The sequence below is a fragment of the Palaemon carinicauda genome, chromosome 21, assembly GCF_036898095.1.
Source record: "Palaemon carinicauda isolate YSFRI2023 chromosome 21, ASM3689809v2, whole genome shotgun sequence".
In the NCBI taxonomy this organism is placed as follows: Eukaryota; Metazoa; Arthropoda; class Malacostraca; order Decapoda; family Palaemonidae; genus Palaemon; species Palaemon carinicauda.
Window position 1 is genome coordinate 20,333,178 of NC_090745.1, and position 20,000 is coordinate 20,353,177.

Genomic DNA, 20,000 nt, shown 5'->3' on the forward strand with positions numbered 1-20,000 from the left:
CTTTGTGGGCACAAAGGCAGTTTAATCTAAATTAAGAACAAATAAGAAATGAAGCACTCAGAAAAAAAGCTGCTTCGAAGAAAGTTCATACATTCTTTCTTCCTTCGTTTCGCAGGTTATAACGATGAAACTGGAGGCAGAGACAAAAGGATGGCTGTCAGTTGGACTGTCCCCTGCTGGTACGGTCACAGGTGCTGACCTCGTCACAGGCTGGGTTGACAGAGACGGTCAAGGTAACATTCGGGTAAGTTAGCAACCGACACAGACCTTTCTTTTCTTTTATTTACACAGTTGGAAAATTTACATTTTTAATTATTCAAGATTAGAAGTATATGACAAAGTGATTACCTAAAATAATAATAATAATAATAATAATAATAATAATAATAATAATAATAATAATTTGGTAGGATACCCCTTTTATGCAAGTCTGATTGAAGATAATGGATGCCTCAGTGGGGTTAATTATGTATCACCTCTTTTACTGTTAACAGAAAAATTAGATAAATAGTAAAGCTGTCTTATAAAATTAACACCACTGAGATATATTCAATAATAATAGTAATCATCATCATTATTTAAGTGCTCTGACTATTCATTAAATTAATGGGTAAAATTAAGCAAAATAAAGTATGAACACCCCTCTTATTCTGTTCTTGAAATATACTAAATAAAGGTGAACCCCAAACGTTTACCAAAAGTGCTAAATTTAAAAATAAGTTTGTTGTTTAAACTGTTATCGACAATATTCTTTTTGTAGTCCGGACTTTGTAATTAAATAAATTTGACTTTCCTAAATATCAACTCCTCGTAACTAAACCGGGACGAGGTTAAATTCATCACGACATTAGATTTCCAACTGATCAATAGTCGTCAATATTATTGTCCTTATTGTTATTATTTGGCAAATAAGTAAATACTTCACCGTAAAGTTTTCATTTGCCCTTGTGCTCTTCATGAGATGCAAAACAAAAATAATATAGTGTTGCTAATTCCCTTTCAAAATATATAAATTTCATAATAAACCCAACGTAAATCAAAAAGATGTGATGGCGAATACCATCCTTATATTTTTTCTTTCTAAACATCTACCTTTATACTCGACGTTGCAATTCTTCATTAAAACGAACCGCAACACAACCCAACTTTTAATAATGGATAATTCTACTTACATATTTGTCTAACTAATCAAAAACTAATTGCATTACGACCATCAAGCAGTTTACTGTGATATATTTTTTTTTTTCATTCTAGGCAGATCATAAACATAATAGTAATCTATAAATCCTTAACAAACATCCCTAGTTACCCTACGAAGTTAACATCGTTTCTACAAACACCCATTAAATTTAACGGAAAATCTACTTTTATCAACATTGTTTAAGACTTAAATCTTCATCTAATATATACTGTTAATTACTCCATGTCTGAGGCCATTGTCCTGGAGTGGACTAGAAATGGCTGCATTTATTATTGTTGTGAATTAACCAAGATTTATGCTATGCCAAAACTGTTAACACAATTTTCTGCAGGATCAGCATGGCACACAAGATGATGTCATAGCACCAGACAGCCAATCAGACTGGGTCCTCCTTTCTGCCGAGGAAAACGACACACATACAATTTTGGTCATCAGTAGAGACCTCAATACGTGTGACGTCGACGACCTACCGTTTTTGGTGAGGCAAATTTATTATTTTTATTATTTATCCTGCAAAGGTGAAGGGACCGGACATCAATATCCAATTCCTAGACTAGACCGAAATAAAAATAGGGGAAAAACAGGAAGGTTTGTGCGTGTCAGCTATAAAAACAAAAACATATTACACTAAAATCCAATTTACTAAATAAAATATGGCGTTTAAAACTGAAAACCCCACCCAAGGCTGGGAAATCAATCATGAAAAGGACTCTTCTCCCAAAATGTCCCATTCCTATCTCTCCCAAAATTATAATCACTGCTGCCAGTATCAGGATGAAATTTTCGCAGAATTTCCCTCTCAAAGTTTTGTATTACGACGTTCTTATCATAGCTTGAACCAACTACCGAAACTATGCTAAATCTAGCTTTTATTTTTTTCTTTGGTAAAAGACAGCATCTAGTCCAAAATAAATGTGTATCAATTACGTAATTTCATTAAAATAAAAAAGTTGAAAGATGGACCATGAGAATCGGAAATAACAATGACAACTGAAAGGATAATGAAAATTAATACAGCAAACCAATTACTCCAGAGAGAGAGAGAGAGAGAGAGAGAGAGAGAGAGAGAGAGAGAGAGAGAGAGAGTCAAAATAAAGAGGGGACGCAGAATATAACGGAGGGGAAAATCAGAAGGGAGGTGGAAGGGAAACTGGAGCAGGAGGAGGTAGGGACGAACACCAAGGGGAGGGGGAGAGACAAGGAGGACCTACGGGGAGCGGTGGGAGGAGGACCTAGCGTTGAGCGCCTGAGGGTTCACATGGCGCGACTTACAACCGGTCGGCTACACACACGGTGTTCCTTCAACCGGTTAATACTGTCTGCCGGGGACTAACTCTATCAGGATGAAGGGAGGGAGGGAGGACAGTCCCCCCTCTTCCCCCTCCCCCACCAACAGGGGAAATTTGTGCCTTTGTACCCAATTTAGGATTCAAGGGAATCAGGGGAAAATGCTTGGGAAGAGGAAATAATCATTATAAAAACTTGGTTTTAAAATGGGATTTTACGTTTTCACAAAGCTGTCTTTTAATTAGCTTAATAATAATAATAATAATAATAATAATAATAATAATAATAATAATAACTGTTAATATGTATTTGGCTTTTTTAACTCTAATTTTAATTATTCTTCAGAGCAAGATTTTAAAGAAACGTCGTTTAATATTAACTGAATAATAGCTGTTAAAATGTATTTGTTTTTTTTAAACTCTATTTTAATTATTCTTTAGAGCAAGATTTTAAAGAAACGTCGTTTAATATTAACTTAAATTTTTGCGAACGAAGTTAACCACACGTTTATAAAGCGAAAGACAAACGAGTATTCCCGCTGACATCAATTCACAGGACAACTGAATACGACGCTTTAGTTGAAACGAATCTCAGTCCTATATTAACCTTGATATTGAGAGAGAGAGAGAGAGAGAGAGAGAGAGAGAGAGAGAGAGAGAGAATATCTGGTTAACCCCAATATCGTTTTTTTAATGAATAAAATGACACATATAAAGACGAAGTACTGATTATTCACGTTTGGTATCTTTTTTTTCCATTCTTCTCTTCAACCTTGCCGCCCCCCCCCCTAAAAAAACAACAACAGTTGACTACCACCCAGGTACATCATTCAACAAAGTGGGTATTCTAGTCGGTTACGAGAGAGAGAGAGAGAGAGAGAGAGAGAGAGAGAGAGAGAGAGAGAGAGTTAAACAATAAATCATTGTTCACCTACAAAGAACAAAATCAAATGACCGCTATTGTAATCATTTCGAAATTATTGAGATATATACTGTACAACACAACTCATGACTACCATAGGCATAAACTCAATTTAAACCTCAAATGTTCATTTAACCATCACGAGCGGGGTTTTCTTAAAATATTTATTATATCAATTATCCATAAATAGGGTTTTTCGGAAGTTTATAGCCTTCACACACACACACACACACACACACACATATATATATATATATATAATATATATATATATATATATATATATATATATATATATATATATATATATATATGTATACATATATATGTATATATATAGTATATATATATATATATATATATATATATAGTGTACCAATAAACTAATTTCAAGAACAATTTCAGTTAAAATATTTATAACGGAGATTCAACAATTACAATACTGTTCATCTAAAACTTGATGATGTATCAAAGGATTTTCCAGGCCATATAATTTAACATATCGATCTTATGCACAGTTATCAGTTATCCTGACATTTCATCACCTAGAAACTGTTTTGCCATTAACAACAATCAATAGTTTTGCATTGTACTACCAAAGCTAGACTCAATAGTCCACCTTATCAATGCAACGTTCAACTTCAAAATAACTTGGAAAATTTTCTGCTCTATTATTCTTTATGTGCATTGAAATCAGCAGGCATATCAACACCAAAATAAATTATACATCAACCATTCTATGTAGCTGGGAACAACTAAAATGATCCTTCAACAAGACTTAGAAAAATATATTTTTGTTTATAACTTCCAACACCTAAAATATCTGCAGAAACCACCCCTCCCCCAATTTCCTAACTAAACTATCATGACACTTCCACAGGACACCACCAAAAGGATCATCTACGCCTACTCTTCACACGACCCTACCAAGGAATCTACAGTCGCTTTTTCTAACCAGGGCGTCAAGAATGGCTCGAGGTACTTGTCCTTCTTACAGGGGCCCCCCAGAGGGGGTTCGGGCGAATGGGATGAGAGGGGCGTATCTGTGTGGTCCTTGAACTTCAATCATACACTCGGCAAGAAAAGCAGGAGAATTCACTGGTGCAAGATAGAGAAATTTCCCCAGGCTGTTGAGGATCAGGTCCATTACATAGGGGTGAGTTAATTATCTCTTGGACAAAGTCGTTTTCACCCTAATTTGTTTCTTTAATCTCTCTCTCTCTCTCTCTCTCTCTCTCTCTCTCTCTCTCTCTCTCTCTCTCTCAATTTTCTATTTTTCTTTAATATGTAAATTTGTTCTATCTTTATTACTCTAAATAATCGTTGGCTTTATTCGCTGCTTGCGTAAATTATAAAAATAAAAATATACTGTCAACAAATAAAAGCTAATGATCAAATCAAAGCAAAGTATTAAAGTTAAGGAGCAATTATTCGCGGAATCAAAACCTGCAATGAATAGTTACTTTTCAATCAAGGACTATCCAAATGTTTATCAAATCTTAAAACACTGGTTTAAAAAGCTTTGAAAAAAAAAGTTTCGTGACTCATATCATACATTTACGATTCCTATTTTACATTTACTGATTATTATGAAGAAAAATAAATATTTTGGTATGGAGGATAAAATGTTTACTACAATTGTGAAGGAAAAGCGACTAATATATTTGTGTAAGACTAAATGCCTTCAGTTCATATTAATTATCTGCCATACTTATGAAGGGAAAATTATTACTGTATTCAATCTATTATGGAACAAATGATTGATTAAGCCATGAGAGAACAAATGCTTATGCTATTTATGAAGCAAATGCCTTCCCTATTTAGGACCAACCAATGACTACACTCATGTATGAAGCAGTTTCAACTATCATCAAACCATGAAATTAACCTCAAAATAAGATTTTCAATGGTTGTAGTAATACAGTCGACAGCTGACCACAAGCTAAAATCCTACAGTAATGACAATCATTTACTTTTGCTATTTCAGCGACCGGTTGAATTTTATGTAAACATAATGTAAAATATATTATTAAAAAGTTTAAAATGCATGGTGAATTTCAAAGACATATGTCAACTTCGATATATAAATATTATCCTTACTATTGTTACTACTAGTTCACTATTTGGACAAGCAAGATGCTACAACTCCAAGGGCTCCAAAAGGGAAAGTAACACAGCGCAGGAAGGAACTAGATAAATATAAAAAACTATATGAGAAATAATTCTTAAAAACCAAATATTTTAATAACAACAAAATAGATGTTATATATAAACTATGAAACGAGACTCACGCCAATATACCCAACAGAAAAGCATTTACAACAAGTTTGAACTTCAAATGTTCCACAGATTCAACAGCCAGTTTGGGAAAATCACTCCACAATCTGGTCACAGCAGGAATAAATCTTCTGAAATTATTGTAGTATTAAATCTTATGATTGAGAAGGAAAGGCTCATACAATTAACTGCATACTGTACCTAATACTACGTACACTCGTACAGGATGGTTCAGTCTGGGAAGATCTAAATGCAAAAGAATGGTCAGAATCATGAAAACTCTTATGCAACATACGCAGAAAACCAAATGAACGACGGTGCCAGAGATTAATATCTAGATCAGGAATAAAGATTCTTATAGATCACAAGTTTTTGTTAAAAAATTTAATTTGAGATAGAACTAACCGAAAGATGGTAGTTGAGATTACAATCCAGATCAGGAAGAAGTAGTTTTATAGACTTAGTTTTTGTCCAATGAATTAAGATGAGAGTTAGAAGCTGCAAACCAGAAGGGAATAATACTAACAAACAAGGTAAAAATAAGCAAATAAACTATTTCTTCAGGATAGATTGATCACGGAAAATCTTGAATACTCCCAATATGAAATTTTTTAGAAAAACAAGAGAAGACCAGATGTGTTTTCCAACAGTTAATATGTAATCAAATATTGCACCTACAACCTTAAATGAGTTATATAGAGTTAAAGAGACATTGTCAATGCAAAAATCCGGAGGTATGGTAACCACTATCCCTGACCTATCTTTAAAAATACTTGTTAGGGTTCAGCTTCTTGTCCCATAATTTTCACCTTGCACTAATTTCAGCTAGAATTCAGCAACCATAGGTCTACATTCAGGAGATTGAATTGATGCATAGACAGCAGCATTATCTGCATATGCTATAAGCTTATTTCAAAGTTCGAACAACATATGTGAATATAGTATGAAAAGCAATGGGATAAGAATGCCAGATACTACATTCCTAGTAGTAATATATTACTAAAAAAAATCAGTAATGATTCTATGATATTACCCATCTACTCTCATCTTGGCCTTGTATTTCATAGTTCTGAAAAAAGCCTAGCATTAGACTAAAATTTACTACTCACACTCACACACACACACACACACACACTCTCTCTCTCTCTCTCTCTCTCTCTCTCTCTCTCTCTCTCTCTCTCTCTCTCTCTCTCTCTCTCAAGGAAATGCATTATATAATTATAACCTGTATCCAATAGCATTTTAGGTCACTATCCCTGCTATAGCAGCAGTCATCAAACAGTTTTATTTTAAACAGGAATAAATAAAATCAAGCTCAATCAGCATCACTGACTACAAAAATAGAAGCATAGGTTTTGAAAAATGAAATAATCACTCAAGATGAATTCCAAAAAGATTTGATAAATATAAGTATGTAAGATTGTGACATCCTACTAGAATGAAAAAAAAAACCCATTGATTTATCATATACACCATCATAAATTACTACTATCATGAGAGCAAGGGCAACAATCCCTACTGCCCTAACAGGTAAAACAGCCCAGTTTAAAAAAGATCTGAGAAATAAAGAATAAAGAATACAGAAAAAGAAATAATATGCATTTTAACAGCTATTACATCAGATCATCGATTTCCTCTATGAGAAAGAGGTCACCGAGGCTATCAAAAATACAATGTTTTGGTGACAGATGAGTAACATTTCCATAACTGAAATGCATGTATTTTTGGCTAATTCCAAATTCTTTTTTCATTAATCCTCATTTATTACCCCATGGAAAAAATAGTTTGATTTCCACCATGGTGAGAATTCTGAGGTCCATCTAAAACAAGTAGCTGTCTATGCTTGCACCGGGGACCCAAACTCTTGGACATATCACCAAGAGAGAGAAAGACTCGACCATTACGCATCTCAGAAGGGACACACCTGTTACAGTCATGACACGCCCTCCGACTACTTCAAGTGTAACCTCAATGTCATACTTTGGACACCAGGAACAAAGGTAACTAAATTTCAAAATGGAAACAAAGTTCACATTTTACCACTACAAAATCCCATTCACTGGTAATGGAGGCTGTACAAGTGTATGCACAATATACAGTGCATTTTTGTGTAAAAGGTTTAACCTGATTTTGTTTAAAGATGTGTAGTAAATGGTAACGCAGCAAAATATTACTAAAGTTTTGAAAGAGCTGAACGGAGGTCAATGGTAAAATGTTTCTTATTCAATATACTACCTTGTAATATAATTTGTAAATATACCTTTCACCATGGCAGGAATTCACTATAACCAACTAACTCATATCAACAGGATGTCTGGGAGCCAGAACATGTTGGTGTCCCCCTTTTGCTGGGTGACAGTCCTCTTGCCTACTTCATGGTTGAGGCTCAGTATGAAAACAGCAATTTGATGCCTAACATCAATGTCCACTGGAATATGGATGTCTACTATACAGGAACACTCAGGTAAGCTATATGCAAAAGAATCTTTGAAGGCTAGTGGCCTAAAATGTTGATATAATACTTTTAAATGATTATTCTAACCATTGATCCTATACTTTCATTACATGTAAAGTTTTAATTAGTCTACCAAACAATAATAAAAAGGTCTTTGCTTTCTTCTAAGGCTAACACCTATCTGTATTTGACTCTGTATTTGACCACTTTAAGTCGTAAGGCTATCTTTTTTAAAAATTGAATTTTGTGGTACTAGAAGCAATGTACCATTTAAAACGAACATTGAAAGAGGCAACAAGCCCACAAGACTACAATTTTCTTTGTAGAGTTGTCTATGATCTAAAACCTTAGCCAATACAGTAAATTGTAGCCAATAATAGAATAAAAATTAAAATGAAGTACTGTACTTTGAAAACAAGATAAGGAAGACAAATGAAATAAAGCTATAAATAACTAAGGGTGAACCAGGAAAAAATTTTCACACATGTTTTGAAGTGTTAGAAAGAGATATTTTTCTACTTCCAGTGGTAAAAGATTTCATTTCATCATAAAGTAAGCCTATAAAGATAAAGCCTCCTCAAACAACCTACCAATCGAATCTTTTCTTTCGGGTGTTCCATGACTCATAAAAAATACTGATGTATTTTCAGGCAGTTCGAATCAGGCATACTACAAATGGGATCCACGATCAACTTCGCCATGTTGATACCACCCGGCCAGAAGACCTGGAGGATAGCAGGTCACTGCCCAGCTGATTGTCTAAATGATGGAATACCCAACGAAGGAATCAAGGTCTACCAGGTTCTCCTCCATGCCCAGTCACTAGGTAAAAAATAAGTGGTTAAACTGTAAATTTAAATGCATACAGTCTTGGTTATAACAAATTAAAAAAGAATCCTGTGATTAATTTAAGAAATCTTCTTTGTCTGGATCTTTTCTCACTTCTATATATACAGTAGTACTTTGGTTCACACAAACTTTCAATATGAGCACATTGGTATACACACATACAAATTCAAATTGGTTTACGAGTACTAAATTTGTCTGCGGGCAAAAATTTTTGCACTACTGTATATGGGCCTTTCTTACGAACAAATACAAACAAGACTAGTACTAAATTATTCAATAGGAGCCCAGACACCCCCCGACGTGTTCACATGATTTTTAGCCCATTTTTATATGATTTTAAAGAAAAGCCAAAGGCAGTAGTCATAAATTGGTTCCTGGTGAGAATTTAAGTATAAAAAAAGAGGACTAAGTGCCCATACAGCAACATACCGTATTAAGTGATTCAATTATTGATAGTGAACGTCGTTTAAGAGAGAGACCTTCCCATATCTTACTAGATCTGCTCATGGAGGGAGGTTCTCCTTCCAAGCAGTAAACCTCCTCCTCTCTTCTTGTCTCCCTCACACCAACCACAACTCTCCTCAAAGGTAAAGTGTGAGTTAATATGACCATTAGTTTTATTTTTCATTGTGAATTAATTATTAATAATTTCTGAGTTAGGAGTTATAAATTGCTCAATAATTAACATTACAAAAACTTTAAAAATTAGTGTGCACTGTGTGTATTTTAGGACTTGTGGAATGCATAGAGTGAATATCCGAAATTTCTTATGGTAAACTGTTTTCAAATACAAGCATTCTAGGTTGTGAGCTTGCTACCAGGATGCTTTAAACTTGTAAAGAGAGGTAGTACTGTTTGCATATATATACAAATATGCATATAAAAAGAATACCTTGCACAGGATAAGAAAAATATAAATTTCTTGTACATGACTGAGATAAAATGAAAAATACTTTCCATGCGGATAAGAAAAAAATGTTATTTTTATAATAAAATAAATTTTTGAATATACTTACCCGGTGATTATATAAGCTGCAACTCTGTTGCTAGACAGAAACCTCTACGTTAAAAATCCGCCAGCGATCGCTATGCAGGTAGGGGGTGTACTTCAACAGCGCCATCTGTCGTGCAGGTACTCAGTACTCAATGTAAACAAAGAACTCAATTTTCTCCTCGGTCCACTGCGTCTCTATTGGGGAGGAAGGGAGGGTCCTTAATATATAATCACCGGGTAAGTATATTCAAAAATTTATTTTATTATAAAAATAACATTTTTCAATATTTAACTTAGCCGGTGATTATATAAGCTGATTCACACCCAGGGGGGTGGGTAGAGACCAGCAATAAATGTTTACATTATTATGAGCTAAGGATTTTTTATTTCATTTTAGCAGTTATCAAAATAACAAACTTAAAATAAATAAGTACCTGGTAAGGAAGTCGACTTGAACAATTACTCTGCCTTTTTAAGTACGTCTTCCTTACGGAGCCTCGCGATCCTCTTAGGATGCTGAGCGACCCCTAGGAGCTGAAGTATCAAGGGTTGCAACCCATACAACAGGACCTCATCAAAACCTCTAATCTAGGCGCTTCTCAAGAAATGACTTTGACCACCCGCCAAATCAAGTAGGATGCGAAAGGCTTATTAGCCTTCCGGACAACCCAAAAACAATAATAAAACATTTCAAGAGAAAGATTAAAAAGGTTATGGAATTAGGGAATTGTAGTGGTTGAGCCCTCACCCACTACTGCACTCGTTGCTACGAATGGTCCCAGAGTGTAGCAGTTCTCGTAAAGAGACTGGACATTCTTAAGATAAAAAGACGCGAACACTGACTTGCTTTTCCAATAGGTTGCGTCGATTATACTTTGCAGAGATCTATTTTGTTTAAAGGCCACGGAAGTTGCGACAGCTCTAACTTCGTGTGTCCTTACCTTCAGCAAAGCTTGGTCTTCCTCATTCAGATGGGAATGAGCTTCTCGTATTAACAGTCTGATAAAATAGGATAAAGCATTCTTTGACATAGGCAAAGATGGTTTCTTAACTGAACACCATAAAGCTTCAGACGGGCCTCGTAAAGGTTTAGTTCGTTTTAAATAGAACTTAAGAGCTCTTACAGGGCATAAGACTCTTTCTAGTTCATTTCCAACCATACAATAAGTTTGGAATATCGAACGATATTGGCCAAGGCCGAGAAGGCAGCTCGTTTTTGGCTAGAAAACCAAGTTGTAGAACATGTAGCCGTTTCGGATGAGAATCCGATGTTCTTGCTGAAGGCATGAATCTCACTGACTCTTTTAGCTGTGGCTAAGCATACCAGGAAAAGAGTCTTTAAGGTGAGATCTTTCAGGGAGGCTGATTGTAGCGGTTTGAACCTGTCTGACATAAGGAATCTTAGTACCACGTCTAAATTCCAACCAGGTGTAACCAAACGACGCTCCTTCGTGGTCTCAAAAGACTTAAGGAGGTCCTGTAGATCTTTATTGTTGGAAAGATCTAAGCCTCTGTGACGGAAGACTGATGCCAACATGCTTCTGTAACCCTTGATAGTGGGAGCTGAAAGAGATCGTTCTTTCCTCAGATATAAGAGGAAGTCAGCTATTTGAGTTACAGAGGTACTGGTCGAGGATACGGATACTGACTTGCACCAGTTTCGGAAGATTTCCCACTTCGATTAGTAGACTCTAAGGGTGGATGTTCTCCTTGCTCTAGCAATCGCTCTGGCTGCCTCCTTCGAAAAGCCTCTAGCTCTCGAGAGTCTTTCGATAGTCTGAAGGCAGTCAGACGAAGAGCGTGGAGGCCTTGGTGTACCTTCTTTACGTGTGGCTGACGTAGAAGGTCCACCCTTAGGGGAAGTGTTCTGGGAACGTCTACTAGCCATCGAAGTACCTCGGTGAACCATTCTCTCGCGGGCCAGAGGGAAGCAACTAGCGTCAACCTTGTCCCTTCGTGAGAGGCGAACTTCTGCAGTACCTTGTTGACAATCTTGAACGGAGGAAATGCATATAGATCTAGATGTGACCAATCTAGGAGAAAGGCATCTATATGAACTGCTGCTGGGTCCGGGATTGGTGAGCAAAATATTGGGAGCCTCTTGGTCATCGAGGTTGCAAAGAGATCTATGGTTGGCTGGCCCCAGGTGGCCCAAAGTCTCTTGCATACATCCTTGTGGAGGGTCCATTCTGTTGGAATTATTTGTCCCTTCCGACTGAGACAATCTGCCATGACATTCAAGTTGCCTTGGATGAACCTCGTTACTAGTGATATGTCTAGACCTTTTGACCAGGTGAGGAGGTCCCTTGCGATCTCGTACAACGTCAGAGAGTAGGTCCCTCCTTGCTTGGAGATGTACGCCAAAGCCGTGGTGTTGTCCGAGTTCACCTCCACCACTTTGCCTTGAAGGAGAGACCTGAAGCTTTTCCAGGCCAGACGTACTGCCAGTAGCTCCTTGCAGTTGAAATGCATTGTCCTTTGACTCGAGTTCCATATTCCCGAGCATTCCCGACCGTCTAATGTCGCACCCCAGCCTATGTCCGATGCGTCCGAGAAGAGAACGTGGTTGGGAGTCTGAACAGTCAGGGGAAGACCCTCTCTTAGGTTGATATAGTCCTTTCACCAAGTCAGACAAGACTTTATCTTTTCGGAAACCGGGATTGAGACCGCTTCTAGCGTCTTGTCCTTTTTCCAGTGAAAAGCTAGATGGTATAGAAGAGGGCGGAGGTGTAGTCTTCCTAGTGACACAAATTGATCCACGGATGACAGCGTCCCTACCAGACTCATCCACAGCCTGACTGAGCAGCGTTCCTTCTTCAGCATCTTCTGGATGGATAGCAGGGCTGGGGGCTGATCGTCTTGTTCAGCAACGTCCTCATCAGAGGGTTCCTCATCCAAAACTGATGAGGAAACGGCAACGGAGTGGGCAACGTCTGAGTCGCTGAATCCGGTCGCACTGGTGGATGCGTGACGGAGCTGGACGCAATATCATGGAACTGCTGCACAGTCTGTGAACTGTCAACAACCATGGGTGCGCGAGGAAGCACAGCGTCAACCCGAAACTGTCTAGACCGTCTGGGTTGTGCAGTCAACACCCTACCGGGTTGCTGAGGTTGACGCACTGCGTCACAACAAGTCACCTCTGCTGGTTGTTGAACGTCCTGAACGTCGACAACCACCTCCGAGCGTCGCTTAACGTCAACGTGCGGCTGGCAACCCACACTGGGTCGCATCGGTGGAGGAACCACCTCAACTGGCAGACGCGAGTAGGCTACCTCAGCGTCAACAGGGCGCACAACCGACCGGTTGGAAGGTTGTTGGCCAGAAGGTTCTTCTCCGCATTTAAGTCCTCTATCAAGGACGCAAGCTTGGACTGCATGTCTTGCAGCAAAGCCCATTTAGGGTCTACAGGAGCAGGTGTGGCAACAGACGGGGTTAACGACTGAGGCGGAACCGTTTACCATCCCTGAAAGCCTTGTTATGCGTGACATAATAGTACAGCAAAACTTCAAAGGCTCGACAACAGCTGAGAAGTTGACCTGTAAACAACTTGGAGCGTCTCCTGGCTAGGCGCCAGGGAGAGTCTACCAGAATTGAGAAGTCTATCTGGGCAGAGGCATGAACTCCCAAGCCGAGAACTTCTCTCGTGTCATATCAGACTCTCGCTCTAAAAACAGTTTAAAAGAAGGGAAAGCAAAGGCTGTATCCCCCAAACTCTTCCTGGTGAAAAACCAGTCGCCTAGCCAACGTAACGCTCTCTAGGAGAGCGAGAGAGCACTAGCTTAAAAACAACGGCTTCGAAGTAGCTAGGCCTAGTGTAAGCTCTGACGTTAAGGCGAACGAGGAGCAGCAGTTACAAGATCCGGACGAAGATCCTTAAAAAAATCATCATGATTTAATTAAAGTCCATAGGAGGCTAAGCAGCTTAAGGCTCCTCTCCATCTGACAGAGTCCTCAAGGGAATATCAGTAGGAGGGAGAACAGCAACTTCCTCATCTACAGGAACCTTGTCCGATAAAAGCTGAGTCTCTCACTGGTGCATTAGTAGCGGACCAGAACGCAACGTCATGTAACTGCTTGACAGTCTGTGAACTGTCAACAACTGAACTGTCAACCACAACAGGTGCGTGAGGACGTACAGCGTCCACTCGAGACTGCTTTGACTGCCTAGACTGAGCAGTCAAAACAACTCTAGAATGCGGAGGTTGACGCACAGCGTCAAAACAAGTCAACTCCGATTGTTAGTGAACGTCTAGAACGTCAACAGGAGCATCAGCCAGTGGCCTAACGTCCAAATGCGGCTGAAAAACCACACGAGACCGCATCGAGTGTGGTTCTAAACAACCTGACTGACGTGAATAAGCTACGCCAACGTCAACAGTAAGCACAAAGGAACGTTAGGTTGGCTGAAAGCCAGGATATCGATGAGATAAACGGCTAGACTCAACGGACTAATCGGCAGAATAGTCTTCCATAAGGGAGGCAAGCATATACTGCATGTTTTGCCATACAACCCCTTAAGGATCAACGGAAATGGTTGTGGTAATAGACGAGGGTAACGTCTGTGACCGCAACACTTTGCCTACAAAAAAAAAGACTTTCGGAGTCTGTGTTACGCTTTTGTTAGGCGGCGAGCAGTTATCCGATGACTGCATAGGGTCAGAGCTGTCCTAATGGCTGTAACCAGGACGCTGGACCTGTCCTGAAAGGACTGACTTTTGCTTAAGGGCTTCGAAACCTTGTGACAGGTTTCTTATGCGAAAAGCCTACGGATGGCGAGGAGAAACAACGTCTCTCTCGTCTTATGGTAGGGGAGATCTTGGTAAGAAACACCCGATACCATAGAGGGAAAACGTCTGTTCGTTGGTCAAGGCCTCTCGAACCCATAAGTCTTTTGACATTACTTCTCCCCTGGGCTTGGGAGCTTGCAAGAGGTCCCGGACTAGGTGAACGACAGGTACGAACAGACGAACCCTCGGACGCAACACTGTAACACTTTGCGCCTCGGACACAACACTGTAACACTTTGCGCATATCACTTTATCACTTCGATTTTCTGTTTTGCACTTATTTCTACCTGAAACACGCAATTCTACCCTTCATTAAAAGGTAGTAATTGCGAAATTAGTCGTATAATGCAAGCTCATAATACCAGCAAAAAACAGAAAACATATTTTAAGATAAAAAGAAAAATCAGTGGCTGGGAAAGAGACTAAACACTAGTTCATATAACTACGTTTTCAATCTCTCACCGCACATAGCCTGGGGACGAGAATAAAAACCTAAAAACGTTTTATCCTTCCTCCCCGTACAGAGACTAGGGACGAGAGTAACACGAGAACAACGTTACCCGCTTGAACGGAACGTTTTCTCTCCTCTCTCTCCCTCCGTCTCTATCTCTCTCTCTCTTTCTCTCTTGATTTCGCACCTAAGAGAAGAGCCCAATTATATATCGTCAAAAAAACATGTTATTTGACTAAAGGAAAAAACTGAAAGGTTTTTCAAATAAAAAGTTCCTTTAAATTAGAATTTAAAACATTAAAGCTAAGAAAGAATGAACAAAACGTCAGAATCGATTTACTCTTACTGCAAAGTGAAACCGTGATACACTCTCTCTCTATCGTAACGATAGAGCGCATGTTGAACGTCCTGAACGTCAACAACTGCGTAGCATAAAAAACTAAACGTTAGTTCATCTTTGAAAACAGTACGAAGACTATCAAAGAAATTCTTTCATAAAATATTACATTTAAAAAGTTTTAAATCCTTTAAAAGCTAAAGACGATATAAAGGGCTCAATGTTGATTAACTTCGGTTTCCAAGTTAGGACCGCCTACTCTCAGGAAAGGTCTATATAAACAAAGCATTAAAATTTATTTTATATGTTTATAAAAAATGGAAAGTTAATCGAAGAGGCCTAATAAAGGCGGAGAGATATAAAATATATAGAGGAAAATCTATAACGTGATAAGATAATTACTAAAAACCTAAACACACTTCCGTCTAAGGGAAGGGTCGGCCATTTAAAAGTGAAAGAAAGTCCATACTCTCTTTGTCACCATAATTAAATCTATCCAAAACGAGTTCAAGTTTTGAGATGAAGATAAAACACCTGCATAGCGAAAGCTCAAAACTAGAATAGTGTACTTCACCAATAGTTGTGAAAACAAATCCAGTTAGCACAGCGAATTAGTAGGTCTTGCCGGTAGCCCGACAGAGAGAAAATTGAGTTCTTTGTTTACATTGAGTACTGAGTACCTGCACGACAGATGGCGCTGTTGAAGTACACCCCCTACCTGCATAGCGATCGCTGGTGGATTTTTAACGTAGAGTTTTCTGTCGAGCAACAGAGTTGCAGCCTATATAATCACCGGCTAAGTTAAATATTGAAAAAAATACATTTATTCTCATTTTCAAATCATTTTTAATGTTGGGAGCCATTACTTCCAGATACTTGAGATCTCTTTTTATTGACCAGTGCATCAAAATTTGGGGTAAATGTCTGAGCAGCAATCTTAAGGATGGAATTGAGTTTCAAACGTAGCCAGGATTTGTTCATGATCATAATGGAAAATACCTGTTCACAGGCAAACGTGCTTCCATAAATGGCCATAATTTATGTCAAATATTTTACCTTGGGATATTTTGAATCAACATATTGATAAAACGTGTTTAGTTGACAGTTGGAAAACTTATCTTTTTAACACCGAATTTCACTAAATGTTAAATATTTCAAGTTTCAAGAGGTTCAGGTAGCACATTAACATCAACTGAGAATGGATTTCTAAAGACATTAAATTAATTTTCCATGCATCGTCACTAAATCTGTTTTTAAATTCATCTTTAAGCTTTGATATTTTCTCATATATTTCTCTACGTGGTAACCACCATCAAGGGTATTTGCATTTTGCATAGATTTCAAATGGCGGAAATGTGCTGCAATTCGATGCTGAAAAAGCTGGAGTTTGCTTTCGAATTCATGAATCAAGCCATAGAATTCAGTCATGAGTTTGTTTTTCCCCTGCTTCAGGATGTTGAGATTATTCAAATGATCTGTGATAACAACCATGAAAGCTAAATCTTTCAGCCAAAACAGGTCACTAAGTTCGTGCACTTCCTTTCCATTTTCTTCTATGAAAATTTGGATTTCACAATGCAATTCATGGAAGGGCTTCAGCACTGTTCCTCGACTTAGCCGGCGCACATGAATATGATAAGGCAATCCACGAGAATTCTCATTTTTCTCCAAAGAGCAGTTGAATTGTCTGTGATTAAAACCACATGCTCGAATAAAGTTCACTATTGACAAAACATCCATGACATGAGCCATATTTAATGTTTTACTGCACAATACTTTGTGTATAATGCAATGATTATTACAAAACTCGTGATCAGAATTTAAAGCCACAAGTTTCTCCTTCAATTTTGCCAGTATACCAGCATTTCTAACCACCGTCTGAGATCCTCCATTAGTTTCTAAACTTAAATTTCTTTCAATCAACACCTATTTTGTCCAGTGCCCCAAATAAGCTTACAAAGATATAACTTTTGTTGTTTCTTTCATTGGTAAAAGCTCAACAAATTCTTCTGTCACCTGCACATTTTCATCCACACCCCTAATAAAAACTGCAAATTGTGCTACATCACTGACATCTCTGCTTTTGTCAATAGCAACAGACAAGGCCATATATGACTTAATTTTGTGATGAAGTTGACCATCAATGTCTTCAGCTATTGTATTTCTAGACAGACTTACCTTTGCAAAAGCCTGACGTTAATCGGGGCAAATCACAGCAGTCAAACAACATGCATTTCTTAACAAAATCTCCCTCTGTTAAATGCCGTGATGAAAAAGCTATTTCATTTGATATAATGTATAGTAACTTGCTTTTACGGCAGCATCACTTAGTAGACGAACATTTTTGAATATGGATTGCTGTTTTTCCAAGATAGTTCTAATTCCTTTATTTTATCATCATGTGATTCCCACTATATTTCTTGTAGACCTGAACATGGTTTGTGTCATAGTGCCTCGTAACATTGTATTCTTTAAGAACGGCAATTGGCTGAATGCAAATCAAACAAGTTGGTTTTCCATTTATATCACAGAAAAGTTAAGTTTTTTCACTTCTCTTGCATCATTCTATATTCTTTAATTGCCCTTTTATTGGATGACATGATTCAACAAATAATTGAAATGTTAACTTCGCTTTCAAAGTATATATTGTTAGGGTGAAAGCCTGCAAGATACTGATACTAAATTCTGTAAATTATTTCCTTTGTAAAGTCATCATCAAACTGGACATGTTTTATACATGGGCGCTCGCCATTCGGAGTACTATACTAAGCATAACCCAACTCGGTAGCCTCCGCATTTAGCCAACAATACACATCTATTTATAAAACGAAAATTTATAGTTTTCTTGCAAATAGATATATATATTCATATATTTATATATATATATATATATATATATATATATATATATATATATATATATATATATATATATATACAGTATATATATATATATATATATATATATATATATATACAGTATATATATATATATATACAGTATATATATATATATATATATATATATATATATATATATATATATATATACACAGTATATATATATATATATATATATATATATATATAATATATATATATATATATACAGTATATATATATATATATATATATATATATATATATATATATATATATATATATATATATATATATATATATATATACAGTATATATATATATATATATATATATATATATATATGTCATCTATATATATAGACTAAAAAAGGGGTGGGATACCAATTATCATATACATATATATATATATATATATATATATATATATATATATATATATATATATATATATATATATATATATACATATATATATATATATATATATATACAGTATGTCATCAGTGGGCAGCCTGAAGGACGCGGATGGGGCCACGACCATCACCGACAGCGAGGGCATCCTGGCCAGGTGGAGGTCGCACTTTGAGAACCTCCTCAATGACCAAGCAGACATCCCAGACGATCTCCTGCGAATGACCCCGCAGCATCCCGTCCGTCACTGGATGGCACTACCACCCTCCATCCATGACTTCAACAAGGCCCTGCAGCGCATGAAGCCCGGCAAAGCCCCAGGGCCAGACAACATCCCGTTGGAGCTCCTCACTCATGGTGGCCCCGGTTTGAGGAACCGTTTGATGCTCCTTATACTGAAAATATGGGAGACCAAGACCCTCCCCAGTGATTTCCGCGATGCAAACATTGTTACCATCTTCAAGAAGGGAGACAGGGAGAACTGTAACAACTACCGGGGAATATCACTACTAAGCATCGCGAGTAAGATTTTCGCTCGGATTCTCCTTGACCGCCTCCTTATTCTCGCAGAAGACGTCCTGCCAGAGTCCCAGGGCGGCTTTCGACCTTCCCGCGGGACCATAGACATGATCTTCTGTGCACGACAACTACAAGAGAAGAGCCTCGAACAACAACAGCCCATAATGTTCATCTTCTGGGATTTGAAAAAGGCCTTCGACAAAGTACCTCGACCTGCCATGTGGGGTGTCCTCAAAAGATATGGCTGCCCACTCGATTTTGTCAAGCTGGTGCGTGCCCTCCATGACGGAATTGTTGGGATAGTCTGCCACCAGAACTCTCTTTCAGACCCATTCCCCATCAACGGCGGCTTGAAGCAGGGCTGTGTTCTGGCCCCAACGTGTTTCTCGCTATACACCGCAGCAATGCTCAACGAGATTCCCCCAGACACACCCTCAGTCGACCTACGTTTCCGCATGGATGAAGGCGCTTTCAACCTCGCCAGACTCCGCGCCAGAACCAAGACCACCTTGTGTGCAGTGCGAGAACTGCAGTATGCTGACGACAATGCCACCCCAGGTCAGACGGCAGAGGACCTGCAGTCGTTAGCTGATGCATACAACTCTGCCTACGAACGTTTTGGGAT

General features: G+C 37.9%; 2 protein-coding genes across 2 annotated transcripts in view; both read left to right on the forward strand.

The window, feature by feature from the left end:
• The window catches only part of LOC137614641 (doublesex- and mab-3-related transcription factor A2-like), a 390,991-nt gene that overhangs the window by 48,192 nt on the left and 322,799 nt on the right, over window positions 1-20,000 (forward strand). The window lies entirely within an intron of this gene.
• Window positions 1-20,000, forward strand: part of LOC137615491 (DBH-like monooxygenase protein 1) — a 78,572-nt gene that overhangs the window by 44,295 nt on the left and 14,277 nt on the right. Inside the window, exons 2-7 of the mRNA XM_068345414.1 lie at window positions 116-244; window positions 1,533-1,679; window positions 4,290-4,565; window positions 7,471-7,686; window positions 7,996-8,150; window positions 8,792-8,967. Coding sequence (XP_068201515.1) covers window positions 116-244; window positions 1,533-1,679; window positions 4,290-4,565; window positions 7,471-7,686; window positions 7,996-8,150; window positions 8,792-8,967 — 1,099 coding nt within the window. The remainder of the gene's footprint in view (window positions 1-115; window positions 245-1,532; window positions 1,680-4,289; window positions 4,566-7,470; window positions 7,687-7,995; window positions 8,151-8,791; window positions 8,968-20,000) is intronic.